The following is a 19,447-nucleotide window of genomic DNA, read 5'->3' as shown; positions in this document are numbered from 1 at the left end:
CAACTCCGAGCCACCTCTATTTCCGGATTAAACCCAGACCTGACGAGTAGCGAGCGACCCTCTAGAACAGGCAGTAGTAGTCGAATACTAGACTAGGATAGCCTCGTCTTTAAAGTGACAGGTCAAAGCAATTGGGGGCGGGGGAGTCAACCCTTTCCAGCAACAGGTAGGGCTACACCACTAATTCTGAATCCCATTCTGAACAAAATTCTGCACAGCAGTGTCAGATTTCCTCCCACTGGGGAAGAGACTCGAAGAAGCGGATTAACTCCCAGGTGAGGGGAAGAGGAGAGCCTTGGGCCTGTCCCTAGAACTTGAGCAATCGTCGGTTCCGTCGGTCCTCCAGTCTTCCCCACCCCCATCCCCGTCCCAGTAGCTGTGCAAAAACAGAGCTTCTGGTCCCCATTCGAAGCCCAGGGACAGTGGATCACACAGTCCCTGCAACTTCGTAGCCAAAAACCACCTTCGACTTTGCCACCCTCCCGGGTCCGTTTTGCTGCTGCGGCAGGGATGGCCCGTCTCTGCAGAGACCCACTTCCACGCTGGGCCGCGGCGCACCGAGACGGCTGTGGCGGGGGGCCGGAGCTAGCCTTGCAGGTTTTCCGCCTCTCCGGGCCCGCCTCCCCGGGAACTCCCGGGCCCGGCCGTCCGGAGCCTCCGGGAGGGGAGCGGTGCAAGCCGCCCGCGTCATCTGATGCTGTTTCCTGCAAGAGAGAGAAGAGCGGAAAAAAGTGAAACTCCACCCTCCACCTCTGCCTCCCGCCCCCGGGGCCAAAGTACAAAGGGAGGAGGAAGAAGGGAACGGGGTCGGAGCCGTCGGAGCTAAAAGCACTAGAACCGGGGAGAGGGAGCTCCGAGCCTACTGGGGACTTTCTCCAGCCCTGCACCTGAGAACCCCGGCCGGAGTCCGGGCGCTGCCCCCCCACCCCCCGGCAGGCCCCACCTTACCCTTGGCGGGCGCCCAAACCGGGCTCCCCGGACTACTCCCGAACTGAGGGACGCTCAGCCCCTTGAAGCCAGCCATGGTGAGGCGCCGGAGGCCCCGGGGCCCCACCCCTCCAGCCTGACCACACCACCCTGGGTGCCCTCCTCCTGAAGCCCGAGATGCGGGGGACCGGGAGGCAACACTCCCGGCTCCCCAGAGAGGCGTGGGTCTGGGGCTGAGGGCCACGACCCGGATGCCCAGGTTCCCGCACTAGCGCTAGGCAGCCAGCGGGGGTGGGGACCGCGGGCGCCGGGAGAAGGACCCCCACATTCCAACGACGGCTCGGGGCCATGGAGCCCTTGAAGAACCTCTTCCTCAAGAGCCCTCTGGGGTCATGGAACAGCAGTGGCGCTGGGGGCGGCGGGGGTGGGGGCGGAGGCCGGCCGGAGGGATCCCCGAAGGCGGCCGCTTATGCTAACCCTGTGTGGACAGCCCTGTTCGACTATGAGCCCAACGGGCAGGACGAGCTGGCCCTGCGGAAGGGCGACCGTGTGGAGGTGCTGTCCCGGGATGCAGCCATCTCTGGAGATGAGGGCTGGTGGGCAGGCCAGGTGGGTGGCCAGGTGGGCATCTTCCCATCCAACTACGTGTCTCGGGGTGGTGGCCCACCCCCCTGCGAGGTAGCCAGCTTCCAGGAGCTGCGGCTGGAGGAAGTGATCGGCATTGGTGGCTTCGGCAAGGTCTACCGTGGCAGCTGGCGAGGGGAGCTGGTGGCTGTGAAAGCAGCGCGCCAGGACCCCGATGAGGACATCAGCGTGACAGCTGAGAGCGTCCGCCAAGAGGCCCGACTTTTCGCCATGTTAGCCCATCCCAACATCATTGCCCTCAAAGCTGTGTGTCTGGAGGAACCAAATCTCTGCCTAGTGATGGAGTATGCGGCAGGAGGGCCCCTCAGTCGTGCTCTTGCTGGGAGGCGTGTGCCCCCACACGTGCTGGTCAACTGGGCCGTGCAGATTGCCCGTGGGATGCACTACCTGCACTGCGAGGCTCTGGTACCTGTCATCCACCGCGATCTCAAGTCCAACAACAGTGAGTTTCTCTGGGGTGTGGATGGGAAAGGTCGGGAGAGGCGAGGGAGATGGAACCCAGGCACACATCCTAGCTGAGCCTTCTCAGGGATCTGTTGGAGGCAAGAGCCGCTGCCTTAGGGGAATCCCAGTTGACTAAGGGGTACCTGTGGCCTTGCACTGGCCCCAAAGCAGGAATTCCAGGAACCTGGCAGTGTCCTATCCTTGCAGCCTTCCGGGGAAACTGCAGCTTTGGGAAACTTGCGTTAACTTAAGAACTCAGTGTGAGCTGTCAGCGTACTGCCTAGCTGTGCTCACCACCTCAGGAAGTCCCTTGGAGGCTGGTACTCCTCACCTTCCCTCCCTCTGAAGTTTGCATTCATGGTGTTGCTGCTGCTCTGCAATACCCTTCCCTCCTTCATTTTGCCTAATCTATCCTGCATCCGTAGAGAGCTTCTCCCCGACAGAGATCTCAGAGGGAAAAGTCCCTTACTTTCAGCTGCCCCTTACCTGGCCTTTTTTAATTTTTTTTTTTACTCAGAGGCTCTATGTCTGTATTTCCCATAAAAATGAGTGATCAGTAGGCCAAAATGGCTTCATGGCCTGGGTAAGTCCTAGTGAACAGTGCCCAATAAGTAGTCCATGCCTCAGCCATGGACAGGGGCATTTAAGAGCAGGATTGACAAGGGGGCCCAGCCTGGAATCCATGCTTGGGAGTGGGAGCCTGGCTAAGAGAGACTGTCTCTAACCATTTTAGCCCCCCCCCCCCCCACTTCCCATCATAGGCCCAAGACAAGTGAATGACAGGTTCGGAGAGCTTTCTGAAGCAGGCTGGTTTCATGCCAGGCCAAAACAGGTAGCATTTAGAAAGGCGCATGGGAAGTGTCTAGGCAGGGCCTGACCAGAACAGGTCTCAGCACCATGTTGGGGGGGTGGGGGGAAGCGGTGTGTGGACACCGGGAGCTGGACCCCATTGGAATCCAGAGCACAAGCTGGATAGCAGTAGGAAAAATAAGGAAAGCCTCAGTGGGCTCAGAGACTGGGAAGGCACAGAGACTCTTAGGAGATATCAGCATCCATATTTTGAGCCTTCTGGCCTTGGCCGACATGAACAAGGGGCTAGGGGAAGCAGAGCACCAGGACCCAAGTCCTTGCTAGAGCCAGAGGTGCCAGCCAAGGCCAGCAATAGTAGGGGCAGTTCCTGTGTCTCAGCCAGACCCCTGTGAGTGACCTAGGGACCCCCCATTCTCTGCCCTAGCCTGAGGGGGATTCCCCGAAGGCTCAGGAGGTGGGGGCTCCTGTCTTCTGTTTTTCCTCCCTTCTCTTTCCAGAAAAAAATGGAACAATAGTCCAGGCCCCTGCTCCCCACCCTCCCCACCGCTTCCTGTGTTTCCTGCTGCCCCTGGGCTGGCTTCCTGCCCCTGCTCCAGCCCCTGCTCCCTCCCTAGCCCAGCTGCCTGCAGGGGAGGAAAGAGCTGGGGGTGGAGGGGTTTCGGGAGAGGAAGGAACCGGGATTGCTCCCCCATGCTCCCTCCCCCAGTTCCTCTGCTTCCCTTCCAGAGTCTGGGTGGTGGTGAAGGGCAGGCAAGGTGCGTGCTCTTAGCCTCTGAGTCTGGCATCCAACCTCACAGACCCCAGTCCTAGGCCCGAGTTGCTGTCTGCAGGATTGGGGCAGGGGGGAGTCCCTGGGCTGGGGGAGCACAAGCAGGAAACAATGGCATGATTTTCCTGGACAATGGGGGCCTTGTGAGAAAGCCTGGCGGGGAGAGAAGGGGGAATTCTCCAGGCCCACGAGTCACAGGACCAACCAGCCAGCCTAGCCTGGGCCTGACCTCCCCCAATTTGCCCCCAAAGGACCCCCCCTCCCAGTTGGAGACCTGGCCCCAAAAGGAGAAGTAGAGACCATGGGAGGGAAGCGGAAGAGGTGTGAGTTGCCCAAGCTACTCTAGAGCCCCACAAAGGGGGTGGGGAGGTTGGCCAAGTCCCTTTCCAAAGCCAGGGAGCCCCTAATGCCTAGAGTCAGCCTGCTTGCCCCAGCCTGCTAGCCCGTTTCTGCATGGCTCCGTACCTCCCATGCCTTAGGTCTCTGTCACACACCAAGTTCAAGACCCAAGGCCGGCAGCAGGCAGCTTGGAGAAAAAGCAAGCAATACAGAGTTGAGATGGAGGCTTGACAAGTGCCAGAGCTGGAGGTGGGCAGGGACCAGAAAGGCCACAAATACAAAGAAGTCCTGAGACTTGGAGCAAGACTTGGGGCGACTTGCTACTCTGCTCTGATCCTCTGAAAAAAGGAGATTAGCTTCCCTGTTTGACACAGGAGAGCACATTGCCAGTCTGTGGCAGAGATTAGGCCTGGAGGCAACTTCTCCATAGGAGAGATAGGCATTGGCTCCAGAAAGGGAATCTGTGCTCTCCCACCCTGCCTAGCCCGGTGTGGTTCCTTGTGGGTGAGCTTGTGCAGGGCTGACAACTGGTTGGTTCAGAGCCTGCAGCAGCCACACAAGAGGCAACTGAAAAGCTGGAAGTAAAGAATGACTGGGGTAGAGAGAGGAGAGTGGGCCTGCCAGATGTGAAGACAAAATCTGACAAAATCTGGGTGCCAGTGACCTCACATCTGTAATCCTAGCTACTCAGGATGGAGGCTGAGATCTGAGGATTGTGGTTCGAAGCTAGCCCTGGCATGAGTCTATGAGACTCTTACCTAGCTAACCACCAAAAAAAGCCAGAAGTAAGGACTAGGAACGTGGTTTAGTGGTAGAGTGCTTGTCTAGCATGCATGAAGTCCTAGGTTCAATTCCTCACTACACATAAATAGAAAAAGCTGGAAGTAGCACTGTGGCTCAAGTGGTAGAGTGCGAGCCTTCAGCAAAAGAAGCTCAGGGACAGTGCCCAGGCCCTGAGTTCAAGCCCCACCAAGACTTGTTAAAAAAAAAAAAAAGCCAGAAGTAGAGCTATGGCTCAAATGGTGGAGCACTAGCCTTAAACAAAGACCTTTCCTCAGGGATAGCACCCAGGTCTTGATTTCAGGCCCCAGTACCAGCACAAAAGAAAAAATAATCCTGCAAGATGTCAGACCCCAAGCAAAGGCTTTAAAAATCAGTTTGATGCTCATGACAACCCTCTGAGGTGGAATTTGTTGTCATCTTCAGCCTTACTGCCTGTGCAGGACTCAGCCCAAGTCTTGTTCAGTGTAATGAGTGGATTTCGAGACCATTCTCCGAATTAGGAGAAATTACAGAAAAGTTTGCCAGGCACAGAGACACCATAAAGGCTGTTAAGGGTGTATGGAAAAACCAGGTGGAGCAGCTAATAAGCAGCTGAACTGGGCTGCTGATCTGGTCTAGAGCTCTAAGTATGGAAGATGCCAGTGAGGACAGGCAGCTGGCACCTGTAAAAGGCTGAGGCAGACCAGGAGTAATGCGCAGAGGCTGGTAAGAGACGGGGCTCCTAGGAACATTGGAATCAGAGTGAAGTGGTACTGAGAGTGGAAGAGTGCTAAGGAAGCAGAGCCAAGCAGCAGATGCCTTTCGAGCTGAGGCCAGCAGAGAGGGGCAGGGAAGCAGAGACAGAGCCCCTGGCAGGCCCCAAGGCTTCACCAGGATCAGGACCAGGGATTGTGGATTCAGGCTCTCAAACGTGCACACCCTGTCTCCACCTCCTTTGAACAGTCCTTCCTGACTCACCTAGCTGTGTAGGTGCCCTTCCCTAGGTCAGTACGTATGTCACCCCATTGCAGTACTTGATACCCTGTTCAGCACAGCTGAAGGATACCTCTTGACACTTGTGTGGAAAAATTTCACTTCTCTCCCACAGGAGGGCCCTTCAGACCCTTGATGGCTTTCTGATTTTTGTCCCCTTTTTATTCCCTACAACTTCTCTCACTTGAGCTGTTTTTGACCTGGCAAGAAACTTGCAAGTTGCCGCTTTATCTTCCCCGTACTAAGTATGGTGGCCCCATTTGGATCAAAGCCAGGAGCCCCTGCCAAGTCTGACCATCCACTCCTACTTTTGCTGCAGGCTCCTCCTTTGTGGCCAAGAACCATCACCCCTCCCTTTCTCTTCACACGCAGCTGCCTTGGTGGATATCTTTTGGAGTCTTCTGGCTAGGAATGGCTGCCGTAGCCACCATGTGCTGAGAGTACCAAGGGCCTGTGGTGCCTGCTGGCATATTCTATGTGTGTGTGTGTGTGTGTGTGTGTGTGTGTACACACTGGGGTTTAAAGTTAATTAAATTCAGGGACTGGGTGCTGTCCCTTAGTTTTTCTGCTCAAGGCTGGTGCTCTACCACTTGAGTCACAGATCGACTTTTATCTTTTGGTGGTTAATTGAAGAATCTCATGAACTTTCCTGCCTGGGCTGGCTTTGATCCACAATCCTCAGATCTCAGCCTCCTGAGTAGCTAAGATTATAAGTGTGAGCCACTGGACCTGGCTTCTGCATGCCTTCTTTGCTCGCCTAGGACTTCCTGTCTGTTCCCTGTCCCCAGGGGGATTCTGATTCACACTCACTGATGCCACAGACATTGAGAAACTGCTGCATTGCTAGTTTTTTATTCCCTGAAATATTGAAGGAAAGTTAGAACATGAGCTTTGGAGCCACACAGAGGAGGTTGGAATCTCTGCTTTATTTGCTTACAACTTTGGCAAAACTATTTCCTTCTGTTTTCCTCAATTGTAAAATGGGAATAATAATAACCTATCCCATTTATTTATTTTGTAGTGCTGAGATTTTAATTCAGCCTCACACTCTAGGCAGAGTCTACCATGTGAACCACCCCTTAGCTCTGTTTTGTTCTAATTATTTTTCAGATAAGGGCTCAAATTTTTGTCAGGGGCCAGCCTGGTCCTCCATCCCAAAGATCTGGAATAACAGATGTTTGCTAACAACCAGCCTAAAATCTCTATTCTCCAAACCTCTACCATAGCTAGAGGAGAGGCATAAGTCACTGTACCCAGCCTGAAAAGGTCGTGTATGTGTTGTGTGTGTGTTGTGAGGTCATGGAGCTTGAACTCAGCGCCTCAACCCTGTCACTAAGCCTTTTTGCTCAAGACTAGCCCTCTACCAATTGAGCCACAGCTCCACTTCTGGCTTTTTTGGTGGTTAATTGGAGGTAACAGTCTCACAGACTTTCCTTCCTAGGCTGGCTGAGAACCTTGATCCTCAGATCTCAGCTTACTAAGCAGGTAGGATTACAGGGGTGAGCCACAGGTCCCAGCTTGAAAATTTTGTTGTTTTGGATTTGAGTGCTAGAACTAAGTGTAAAATATTGGCCTCCACTAATCCCCGGATAACTGTGTCCCAAATGGTTATTTTGTCTGGTTCTACTCCACACCCCAGCCGTGGGTATGATCTAGAAAAGTCACATCTGTGCACCTAGTTGCCTGCCCAGGACACCTGTCAGATGCTGCAAGCTCTTCACCTGTTCCCACATCTAATCCTGGAACCCCAACAATCCTGCCCTTCTTCCCCAGTTCTGCTGCTACAGCCCATTGAGGGTGACGACATGGAGCATAAGACCCTGAAGATCACTGACTTTGGCCTGGCCCGAGAGTGGCACAAGACCACACAAATGAGTGCTGCCGGCACCTATGCCTGGATGGCACCTGAAGTCATCAAGGCCTCCACCTTCTCTAAGGGCAGCGATGTCTGGAGGTGCGGCCTGGTGGGGACTGGATGGGGTCTGCTGTGGATCTGTGAAGGGTAGCGGTGGTTGCCTAAGCCTAGGAGTAGGCACTGGCTGAGCCCAGAGAAAGGGCCTCAGTTTAGTTCCTCCTTGCTTTGGGGTGTAGTGTCAGTAAGTAGGCAGAAGAGGCCACCCAGACTCTTTGTCTTACTCACAGCTTTGGGGTGCTTCTGTGGGAACTACTGACTGGGGAGGTGCCCTACCGAGGTATCGACTGTCTTGCCGTGGCCTATGGTGTGGCCGTTAACAAGCTCACATTGCCCATCCCGTCCACCTGCCCCGAACCCTTTGCACAGCTCATGGCCGGTAAGAGGGCAGGGTGGGCAGATGAGGGACCAAATTTACTGGCCCAGGACACCTCCAATTCACACGTCCCTCTTCCCTGACGTGCCCATAGACTGCTGGGCGCAGGACCCCCACCGCAGGCCGGACTTCGCCTCCATCCTGCAGCAGTTGGAGGCGCTAGAAGCGCAGGTCCTGCGGGAGATGCCGCGGGACTCTTTCCATTCCATGCAGGAGGGCTGGAAACGAGAGATCCAGGGCCTCTTCGACGAGCTGCGGGCCAAGGAAAAGGTACGAGGAATCGGAGGACCCAGGAACCGAACCAGTGTTTCCCTGGTGGAGGTGGGCGCCGGGGTCAGTACTGGGCTGACCCTGACGTCTTCGCTGTTCCGGAGCGCAGGAGCTCCTGAGCCGCGAGGAGGAGCTGACGCGTGCGGCCCGCGAGCAGCGATCGCAAGCGGAGCAGCTGCGGCGGCGAGAGCACCTGCTGGCCCAGTGGGAGCTGGAGGTGTTCGAGCGCGAGCTGACGCTGCTCCTGCAGCAGGTGGACCGCGAACGGCCACACGTGCGCCGCCGCCGGGGCACTTTCAAGCGCAGCAAGCTCCGGGCGCGCGACGGCGGCGAGCGCATCAGCATGCCCCTCGGTAAGGGGCGGGCCCGAGAGCGCCTCTCAGCTATTGGCTGCTGGCGCCAGGGGGCGGGGATGTCTATCCCATTGGCTGTTTTGGAAAGAGGGGTGTGGCCTCGGGCTGCTTGATGCACCGGGATTGGTTGTAGCGTGTGATAGGTTGATCCTTGAGTTGAAGGCTAAGAAGGGGTGGCACCCGGAATGTTTTTCCTGTCTGGGCGGGTTCGGGAGGGAATATTTTCACGTTGACCTGGGAGTGGCTGCGATCGGGAAGGGGCGGGGCTGTTGAAAGTTCTAGGAAGGCTTGTGGGAGGGCGGGAGAAAGGCGGCGCGCGGGGAACCTCCGACTCCACCCAGCAAGGCGAGTGCTTGAGTGACAGGTGGTCCTATCTCCTTTCCGCCCCCCAACTTTGCAAAGGCAGTGAGAAGAGACTGCTGTCACTCTCAGCGCCTTCCTGCATAGTCCGAGAGCTTCCCCAGGGCCCCAGGAAGTCCTGGCTCTCCTTCACAGACTCGCATCTGCTCCCCTTTTTCCCTGCACCCCAGATTTCAAGCACCGCATCACTGTGCAAGCATCACCTGGCCTTGACCGCAGGAGAAATGTCTTCGAGGTTGGGGCTGGGGACTCGCCCACCTTTCCTCGGTTCCGAGCCATACAATGTAAGATACCTGGCCTCCCTAGCCCGCTCCCACGTCCTAACCCCTAGCAACCCTCATTCTTGGAAGTGAAAACCACCACCCCCTTTCTTCCACTTCTAGGCTCCCCCCCCCCCCCCCATCTAGTGCCTCACACTAATTATGTTAGGTAAATATCATTGCTATTTAAGTTCTGATGATAAGAAAAGTAAAAATGTTTTTCAACATAACGGTAAGTGGCCCAGCTAAAATTCAAACTCAGGCAGTTGGCTTTGCTGTACTTATTTCTATGTAGTATATAACAGCTGCAAGGGCTGGAAAGGTGGCTCAGTGGTAGAGCGCTTGCCTTGCATGCATGAGGCCCTGGGTTCGATTCCTCAGCACCACATAAGCAGAAAAAAAAGCCGGAAGTGGCGCTGTGGCTCAAGTGGTAGAGCGCTAGTCTTGAGCTGAAGAGCTGAGGGACAGTGCCCAGGCCCAGAGTTCAGGCCCACGACCCGACCCAAAAAGAAACACACACACACACACACACACACAAAAAGCTGCTAGACTGAGATTTCTGCATTGGTGGCCCATGCCTGTCATCCTAGGTATTCAGGATGCTGAGATCTGAAGATCTCAGTTCAAAGCCAGCCTGGGCAGGAAAGTCCATGAGACTTATCTCTGATTAACCAACAAAAAGGCCAAGTATAGCTGTGGCTCAACTGGTAGAACAATAATTTTAAGCAAAAAATCAAAGGGACAGCAACCAGGTCCTGAGTTCAAGCCCTACTTCTGCTCCCCCCCCAGCCAAAAAAACAAAAACAACAAAACACCACAACAAGAACAAAGACTAATGAGATGTTCCACTTTACTTCTGGCCCCGAGACCCAGACTCACCTATCCTCAGTGAAGCCCACACTGAGAATGATGAGGAGCTTACTAACTGTCCCCATCTTCCAGAGTTGCCTTGGAGTCTGACTGTCATGACCGGGTTGGGAGAGAGGAAGACAGGGTCAGCTCATAGTCTTATCTGGTTCCCTTACAGTGGAGCCCGCAGAGCCAGGCCAGACGTGGGGCCGCCAATCTCCCAGACGTCTGGAGGACTCGAGCAATGGAGAGCGGCGAGCATGCTGGGCCTGGGGTCCCAGTTCCCCCAAGCCTGGGGAGGCCCAGAATGGGAGGTAAACACCCCCCTTCCACCTCAGGATTGTGCTCCTCCCCACAAACCTGAGACTCACCCCCTCCCCTCCTTTCCTTCTCCAGGAGAAGATCTCGTATGGACGAAGCCACGTGGTACCTGGATTCAGATGATTCATCCCCCTTAGGATCTCCTTCCACACCCCCAACACTCAATGGTAAGTGGCCTTCTCTCCCCTAACGGGATCTTGCTGAGCTTCTTTAGACACTAAGGTAGAACATAAGAAGCCAGGAGGCAGAGGAGGAATCTTGTCCCTCGTTGCACATTCTAGTGATTGACTGAGACAGGACAGAGCCAGGACCACAAGAGAGTGGACACAGCCCAGGCCTCAGGGGGCCCAGAGACTTGTCCCCTTGTTCAAGCATGGGCCTTCAAGGGGGCACCAGTGCTTTGTGCTGTAATCTTAACTACTCAGGGGGAGTAAGTTCTGGAGGATCAAGGTTAAAAGCCAGACTAGACAGAAAAGCCCACAAGACTCCATTTCTAGTTAGCCAGTAAAATGTCAGACTGGAAGTGTGACCCAAAGTGATAGTGTACCAGATGTGAGCAAGCAAGCTGAATGAGTGCAAGAGGCCCTGCGTTCAGGCCCAGAATGGGAACACACACCTGCTGCCCTGTGGCAGCCCTGCCCCACAGCAGGCTCTAGGGAGGAGGGAGGCTCCCTTTGATGGCCCAGAGAAGCAGTGCCTAGGGACCAGAAGGAAACTGCTTATCTGGGGTGAAGCCAAACAAGTGATTTTCACAGGATGTTTCTCAGATGCTCTTCTTTCTTTTTCTTTTTTTTTTTTTTTTTGGTCGGTTGTGGGGCCTGAAAGCTGGGCCTGGGCGCTGTCCCTCAACTCTTCAGCTGAAGGCTAGCACTCTACCACTTGAGCGTCAGCCCCACTTCTGGCTTTTTTTTCTTATGTGGTGCTGAGGAATTGAACCCAGGGCCTCATGCATGTAAGGCAAGCACTCCATCACTGAGCCACCTTCCCAGCCCCTCAGATGCTCTTCTTGGGAGCCCCTGGTGGGGGTGCAGAGGGTAAGAAGGCCCACCAGGCTGGTGGCTAATGCCTATAATCCCTAGCTACCCAGGAGATGGAGATCTAAAGATTACAGTTCTAAGCAGCCTGATCAGAAAAGTCTATAAGGCTCTAATCTCCAATTAATAGCAAAATGCAGAAGTGGAATTGTGCCTCAAGCTGTAGAGCACTGGCCTTGAGCAAAAAAGCCAAGCAAGAGTACAAAGCCCCCAGTTCAAGTACACTGCATCTGGAGAAATCTGGAGTTTTTCTGTTCTCCATGGTAATAGCATCTTCTCTTCTGTCAAGCCCTGTGAGGGACATACTGTTATTTCCCTCATTTTAAAGGAAATTGAGGCTCCAAAAAGAGAAACAACCTGCCTGAAATCTTCAGATTTTGAAGGTTTCAGCCAAGAGAGACTCTGGCTATCATTCCTTTTTTTTTTTTTTTTGGCCAGTCCTGGAGCCTGAACCCAGGGCCTGGGCACTGTCCCTGAGCTTCTTTTGCTCAAGGCTATCACTCTACCACTTGAGCCACAGCACCATTTCCAGTTTTTCTGTGCATGTGGTAGTAAGGATTCGAACCCAGGGCTTCATGCATGCAAAGCAAGCACTCTACCACTGAGCCACCTTCCTAGTCCCTGGCTCTCATTCTTATAGCCAGCTTCCTGGAAGGAAGGACTCCTCACTTGTAAATGGTTAGAAGGCTAGAGGAGACAGACAGCAGGGCTCCAAAATCAGAATGACAGGGGCTCAGCTCAGTACTCCCCAACCTTGGCACAAGCTAAAAGTTATGGTTTCCCTTGCCTGTGGATCCCTGTGCCAACCTGGTGGACCATCTTAGCCCTAGTCCCCAGCTTTACCTGCTGCCTGTAGCCCAAGGCAGGACCCGGCTTAAGTGCAGTAAACAATTTAACTCCCCTTCTCTATCCCATCCCTATCACTAGGGCCTGAGTTGATGGTAATAGTAGCCATGTTTATTGGCTCTCTCCTAGGTGCCAGGCATTACTGTGAGGTGGATATTATTATCAGCACAGTTGTACAGAGGAGGAAATGGAAGCACAAAGAGATTAAGTGGTTTGCTCTAGGGCATCCAGCCCAGTAGGGATTTGAACCTAGGTTTTTGAAGCAGAGCCCTGGACCCCCACCTCCCAAAACAGTTTTCACCCCCGTAGTTGTGCTGTGGTGACTAAACAAAAGTCTGGAAGGCCAAGGTGATTAAATTTGCCTGTTCTAGAACGTGCCCAGGGTGTGAGTCAGAGCAGACCCTGATAGCGCTCCGCATAGCCCTCTACCCTTGTCCTCCCTGGGCAGTGTAATACAAGTTTTCTGCGTTACCTGAAAGGATATGCCTGCCCCAGCCTAGCTGCGAGCTGAGCATGCCTCCCCTGGTTCAAGGCTCCACCCCAGCTGCCATCTTGATCTCCCAGCTACCCACAGAGTCAGAAGCTTGGCTGAGAATCAATGACTGGAACCTCTATTCCAGCCATAAGCCACCATTGGTGATCCCTACACACCTACCCTGTCCCCAGTGGATATCTGTTCCCTGAGGACCAGGGTACAGTGAGTTATGGGTTTTTTTTTGTTTGTTTGTTTTGTTGGTCAGTCATGGAGCCTGAACTCTGAGCCTGGGCGCTGTCCCTCAGCTCTTCAGCTCAAGGCTAGCACTCTACCACTTGAGCCAAAGCACCACTTCCGGCTTTTTCTGCTTATGTGGTGCTGAGGAATCAAACCCAGGAATCAAACTCATGCATGCAAGGCACGCACTCTACCACTGAGCCACCTTCCCAGCCCTGAGTTATGTATTTTGCAGCACTGACAAATCCAGAGCCCTTAACCACAAGGCCCCATGGAAGCAATTTCCCCTTTGTCTCTGGCTCAGGAATATTCATCCTGCTTCTCCTGAGAAACAGGGTTTCCAACTTTGCCAGGACACTTTAAAGGCAAATTCAACTCCCAGCTCAAGTATTCTGGATGCCACTTAACTCTGGGAGCCTCTGTTTCTCAGGATTGACTACAAGAACTTCTGTTCACCCTGGTGGCCTGACCTCCACCCACACTTTCTTTTGTCTCTTTCTCTTACCTATTTTGCATTTTTTTTTTTGGTCCAGTTGTGGGGCCTGAACTCTGGGCCTGGGCGCTGTCCCTCAGCTCTTCAGCTCAAGGCTAGCACTCTACCACTTGAGCCACAGCGCCACTTCCGGCTTTTTTTTTTTCCTTTTTGCTTATATGGTGCTGAGGAATTGAACCCAGGGCCTCAGGCATGCAAGGCAAGCGCTCTACCACTGAGCCAACTTCCAACGCATTTTATTTTTTGTGGTGCTGAGACGGAACCCAGGTAAGTGCTACCACTTAGCCACATCCCAGCCTTCTCTTGTCTGTAATAAGTGCCTCTCAGCTGAGGCTCACACCTGTAATCTACTCAGGAGACTGAGATTTGAAGATCGAGGTTTAGGGCCAGCTGGCAGAAAAGTTCCTAAAGAATCTTAGTTCAAGTTAACCAGGAAGAAATCAGAAGTGGAGTTGTAGTTCAAGTGGTAGAGCACTAGCAAAAAAGCCAGGCAGGAGCGCCCAGGTCCTGAGTTCAAGTCCCAATGTTGGTGCATGTGTGCACGCATGTGCGCGCGCGCGCACACACACACACACACACACACACATCTTCTGTTTAAACTCAGAATATATAATGTTTCTTTTTCTTTCTTTTCTTTCTTTTTTTTTTTTTTGTGGTTGTTGTCAGTTGTGGGCTCTTGAACTCTGGGCCTGGGCACTGCCCTTGAGTTCTTCAGCTCAAGGCAAACTCCCTACCACTTGAGCCACAGAACCACTTCTGGTTTTTTCTGTTTAGACACTTTATATGACCTGGAGGTTCCCCAGGCCCAGCCGCAGGTCGTCTAGAACCAAGCCAAGCCAATCTAAAGTCTGAAATCAAGATGCTGGTTTTTTAAAATCTAGGACAGCATCTGGTAGGAAGTGATGGTGGGTGAGGAGGGTGAGGGTTGGCCTGTTCCACCCTCACTGGCCTCGTGCAGTCTAATGCAAGCCCTCAAGCTCTCTGGACTTGAGAATCAAACACCTAATACCTCTACATCATGAGAAACATAGGCTCTGTAAACAAGCTGTGATTGTCAGCAAGGCACTTACCTCTCTGAACCTCAGTTTCTTCATTTCTGGAAGGACAGCATCCCCTCGGAACTGTAGGATACATTAGGGTGCGCGCCGAACTATGTTGGAGTGGGAACTGAGTAGGCAGAAGAGCCCAATGTCTCCAAGCTACTTAGGAGACTGAGATCTGAGGATTGCAGTTTGACAGTCAATCTGAGAGGCTTATTAACCACAAAAAGCCAGAAGAGGAGGTGTGGCTCAAGTGGTAGAGTGCCAGCCTTAAAAAAGCTTATCAAAAGCCGGGCGCTGGTGGCTCATGCCTGTAATCCTAGCTACTCAGGAGGCTGAGATCTGAGGATCACGGTTCAAAGCCAGCCCGGGCAGGAAAGACCGTGAGACTCCTATCTCCAATAAACCACCAGAAAACTGGAAGTGGCGCTGTAGCTCAAATGGTAGAGCGCTCGCCTTGAGCTGAAGAACTGAGGGACAGCGCCCAGGCCCGGAGTTCAAGCCCCACGACCGACAAAAAAAAAAAAAAAAGCTTACCAAAGCTGGGCACCGGTGGCTCACACCTATAATCCTAGCTACTCAGGAGGCTGAAATCTGAGGATCATGGTTCAAAGCCAAAGAAAGTCCATGAGACTCTTATCTCCAATAAACCACCAGAAAACCAGAAGTGGCGCTGTGGCTCAAGCCATAGAGCTCTGGCCTTGAGCTAAAGAGCGCAGGGACAGTGCCCAAGCCCAGAGTTCAAGCCCCATGACTGACACACACACAGAAAAAAGGGGGCTGGGAAGGTGGCTCAGTGGTAGAGTGCTTACCTTGCATGCATGAGGCCCTGGGTTCGATTCCTCAGCACCACATAAGCAGAAAAAAAAGCTGGAAGTGGCGCTATGGCTCACGTGGTAGAGCGCTAGCCTTGAGCTGAAGAGTTGAGGGGCAACACCCAGGCCCAGAGTTCAGGCCCATGACCAGACCCCCCCCCAAAAAAAAAAAAAAAAAGGTCAAGACTTGCCCAGCGAGGAACAGAAGGGGCATGGGGTCCTGGTCCAGCCAATAGGACCAGCCTTGCCCCTGGCTCTAGAGATTGCCTGTGGCTGGCCATGGAGGCCACAGTCTGCAGCCAGCCTCTGGGATCCCTGTCCTGCCATCACTGGGCTCTGGAGCCCTTGGCTGCCTCCCAGTCTGGTTCATCCAGCTCCATCTCTAGGAAAGGTGGGATGAACTGATGGGAGGTTCTGCTGGACAGGGAGGAGCTGGGCTTACAAGTACAATGGAGTCTGTGAAGATCCCGCTGGACAAGAGAGCTTAGTCCTTATTCCGAGGCCACTGTGCAGTCCCCAGGGCCCTCATCTGGAAGATGTACCAGTCTTGGTCTGACCTCTGCTGCTGCTGCTCAATTCCAGGTAACCCCCCGAGGCCAAGCCCAGAGTCCGAGGAACCGCGACGACCGGGCCCAGCGGAACGAGGCAGCAACTCCGGGACACCCAAGCTGATCCAGCGCGCGCTGTTGCGGGGCACGGCCCTGCTTGCCTCACTGGGCCTTGGGCGGGACCTGCAGCCACCAGGAGGCCTGAGCCGAGACCGTGGGGAGTCCCCCACAGTGCCCCCAGTGTCCGTGCCCACGCCCTGCCCCACTGAGCCACCCTCTACCCCACTCATCCGCCTTTCCCCCAAGATGCCCCACACCCGCAACCAGCCCACCTCAGGGCCTCTGCTGCTGGATCTGGGTGTCACCACTGGCCAACCTTCAGCCAAGAGCCCCCGGCGTGAAGAGACACGAGGTGAGTGACCCTAGGACCAATGCTGGGATGGTGGCCACCAGAGTGGGGAGGGGCCAAGGACTTGCATCTTGGGGCCCTGGAGATACCTGAAAACTGCACTGTATGTTCAGCTGCTGCAGTGGTCAAGGGGGCAGGGTGAGCTAGACCAGCTATGGAACAAAAGAAGTGATCGAACCGATGACAGACTCCTACTAGGTGGTTACTTATGCTGGGTTAATTTTGTAGAGGTTGTCCCATTTAATTATAGCAAGGTAGCACATACCTGTAATTCCAGCTGTGGGTCCAGCTCAGGCCAGCCTGAGCTACACAGTCAGACTCTGGAAAAAAAGGATCTGTAAACTTATACTCATTTTTCATTTGTTAATTTATGTGTTGGTCATGGGGCTTGAGCTCAAGGATGAGGCTCTGTCCCTGAGCTTTTGTGCTCAAAACTAGTGCTCTACCACTTTGAGCTATAGCTCCACTTTTGGTTTTCTAGTAGTTAAATGGTGGTAAGAGTCTCTCTGATTTTCCTGCCCAGGCTGGCTTTGAACTGGAATCCTCAGATCTCAGCCTCCTGAGTAGCTAGGATTACAGGCATGAACTGCTGGCACTTGGCTTTGCTTAGCTTTTTTTTTTTTTTTTTTTTTTTTTTAGCATTTTAGTTTTTTTAATTGACAAAAATTATACTTATTTGTAGCATCTGATATGCCTTTTTGAAATACGTTTGCACTGTCTGCTTAGCTTTTTTACTCATAGTTGGTACTCTTACCTTTTGACCCATGCCTCCAGTTCCAGGTTTTTTTTTGTGCCACTCCTAGGGCTTTAACCAAGGGCCTGGGGGCTGTCCTTGAGCTTTTTTTTTACTCCAGACTAGCACTTTACCACTTGAGTCACAGCTCTACTTCCGGTGTTTTGGTGGTTCATTGGAGATAAGAGTCTCACAGACTTGGCTCTTAACCACAAAAGATGAGGAAATTTAAAGAATCCAGAAGTTCAGGGGTCTCACAACTTATAAGTGGATGGGTAAGTTCTGTGTGCTCTACCTGCCAGGTGCTTTATGATTTTTAAAGTTTTTTGATCTAGGGCTGGGAAGGTGGCTCAGTGGTAGAGCGCTTGCCTTGCATCCATGAGGCCCTGGGTTTGATTCCTCCGCACCACATAAGCCAAAAAAAAAAAGCCAGAAGTGGCACTGTGACTCAAGTGGTAGAGCGCTAGCCTTGAGCTGAAGAGCTGAGAGACAGCGCCCAGGCCCAGAGTTCAGGCCCCACGACCAGACCCAAAAAAAAAAATTTTTTTTTATCTAATTCATTTAATTTTTTGGTGTCAGTACTGGAGCTTGAACTCAAGGTCTGGGCACTGTCCCTGAACTTTTCCTGCTCAACACTAGTGCTCTACCATTTAAGCCACAGCTCCATTTCCTTCTTTTTGGTGGCTAAGTAGAGACTAGAGTCTCAAGACTTTCCTGCTTAGGCTGGCTTTGAACTACAACTCTCAGATCTCAGCATTCTGGAGAGTGAGGATTCCAGGTATGAGCCACTGATGACCAACTGTCAGGTTCTTCATCCCTTCACGATAGACAGATGTGCAGTAAACAAAGCATAAAGGATCCCTGAAGTTATGAGCCAAGCAGCTCCCTTGTAGAAAGAGAAACTGAGGCCTAGAACAGGGCAGGGCGTCCTGGGACACCTAGGAACCGAGGGGGTCCCTAACCCTGTGCCCCTCCTGCACCCTCATAGGAGGCACCGTCTCACCCCCACCAGGAATATCACGCTCTGCTCCTGGCACCCCTGGCACCCCTCGTTCACCCTTGGGCCTCATCAGCCGACCTCGGCCTTCACCCCTTCGTAGCCGCATTGACCCGTGGAGTTTTGTGTCAGCTGGACCACGGCCTTCACCCCTGCCTTCCCCACAGCCTGCACCCCGACGGGCCCCCTGGACCTTGTTCCCGGACTCAGATCCCTTCTGGGACTCCCCACCTGCCAACCCCTTCCGGGGAGGCCCTCAAGACTGCAGGGCGCAGACCAAAGATATGGGTGCCCAGGCACCCTGGGCGCCAGAGGCAGGGCCTTGAGTGGGCCAGGCCACCCGCCACGCTCCAGCTACCTTAGAGGAGACACCGCATACACTGGAATGGGCACCAGGCAGGCCTCTCTATAGCTGCCTTGGTTTCCCCCAGGATCCCCACCACCACCCCCGCTTGGGAAGGGGGGGTGGTCAGGAACACTACACTGCACCGGAAGCCTTCACACTGGATGGGGGGGGCCTGCACCCTCTTCACCTGCAACCTGGAGGTCCCCCTGACTTCCTTGCCCTACTGGGGCCTGACACTGTACCCAGCTGGTTGGGAGGACCAGAGCCTGACTCAGGGAATTGCCCGCAGGGGTGTCCGCAGGGAGGGGAGGTGCAGGGGAGAAAGGCCAACCTCAGCTGTCACCAGCACTTTTGACCAAGTCCTGCCACTGTGGTTCCTGCCCCAGGGCTTAGTTCCTGGACGGCCCCCCTCCCCCCACCCCTCTATCCCACCTCTGAAAGTGGTCAGAGGCTGGGATTTTTTGGGTGCCTTCCTGCTGCCCCAGCCAGGGTTGTGGCCTTGGCCTGAGGTTCCAATGAAGCCAAATAAACTTGTAAGCTGTTTTCCCAAGTGCAGCAGGCTGGTGTTGTCATCCCCGCCCCACCCCCCAGGCACGTGGTCCAGGCCACATCGCTTTGCCACGCGTGCCTCTCAACTTCCCCCAACCACAAACACTAGTTCACCGGTGTTTTCCTCACACTTACTCCACATCTGCACATGTTTCCGGTGACTGTATTTATCCCAATCCTCCCTGTTGACCCTGCCTGTCTTCTGCACGCTGGCCACAGAACCCCCACCCGGTACAGATCTCCCACTTCCCAGAGTCCACAGCCCTCAGGTGACATCCTCAGATTGGCCCTGGGTTGATCTCCAGCCCAGGGTCTGGATGCACAAGGAACAATCCCACCACCTCCAGGCATGGTGAGCACCAGACAGGACAATCCCTGGACGTCTGTGTTCTCACACTATGCCCTGGGCCAGCGCCCTTCCTTGGCCTCTGGCACTCAGAATCTGCGGTTTATAGTTAGAGGTTCGGGCTCCTAGTCTTCCCCTCATCCTAGGGCAAGCAGACAGGCAAGGAGGCTCGAGGGTAGGCCGGAAGCT

General features: G+C 54.0%; 1 protein-coding gene across 3 annotated transcripts; it reads left to right on the top strand.

The window, feature by feature from the left end:
- The first annotated feature begins 560 nt into the window (after positions 1-560).
- Map3k11 (mitogen-activated protein kinase kinase kinase 11) lies at positions 561-18,913 on the top strand. Of its 3 annotated transcripts, none has more exons than XM_042675819.1 (10): positions 561-2,014; positions 7,463-7,643; positions 7,832-7,980; positions 8,072-8,247; positions 8,357-8,600; positions 9,131-9,244; positions 10,248-10,383; positions 10,466-10,557; positions 15,913-16,290; positions 18,033-18,913. In XM_042675819.1, exons 1-10 carry the CDS (start codon positions 1,276-1,278, stop codon positions 18,341-18,343), a joined length of 2,520 nt encoding a protein of 839 aa, XP_042531753.1. In that variant the 5' UTR covers positions 561-1,275; the 3' UTR covers positions 18,344-18,913. The 3 variants fall into 3 exon arrangements, with proteins under 3 accessions (XP_042531753.1, XP_042531751.1, XP_042531750.1); XM_042675817.1 differs by having other exon boundaries at positions 18,012-18,913; XM_042675816.1 differs by having other exon boundaries at positions 18,009-18,913.
- The last annotated feature ends 534 nt before the right edge of the window (positions 18,914-19,447 follow it).

This window comes from Dipodomys spectabilis, unplaced genomic scaffold (assembly GCF_019054845.1).
Source record: "Dipodomys spectabilis isolate Male_0828 unplaced genomic scaffold, ASM1905484v1 ptg000030l, whole genome shotgun sequence".
In the NCBI taxonomy this organism is placed as follows: domain Eukaryota; kingdom Metazoa; phylum Chordata; class Mammalia; order Rodentia; family Heteromyidae; genus Dipodomys; species Dipodomys spectabilis.
The sequence above is the reverse complement of the archived record's forward strand: the minus strand, read 5'-3'. Positions and strand labels throughout refer to the sequence as shown.

What these genes read in the sequence shown, in the direction of transcription:
- Map3k11 (XM_042675816.1), top strand. Translation starts at nt 1,276, where the DNA reads ATGGAGCCCTTGAAGAACCTCTTCCTCAAGAGCCCTCTGGGGTCATGG. An exon ending in CGATCTCAAGTCCAACAACA is followed by an intron (nt 2,015 to 7,462) that starts GTGAGTTTCTCT and finishes CTTCTTCCCCAG; the next exon opens with TTCTGCTGCTACAGCCCATT. An exon ending in TCGGTTCCGAGCCATACAAT is followed by an intron (nt 9,245 to 10,247) that starts GTAAGATACCTG and finishes GTTCCCTTACAG; the next exon opens with TGGAGCCCGCAGAGCCAGGC.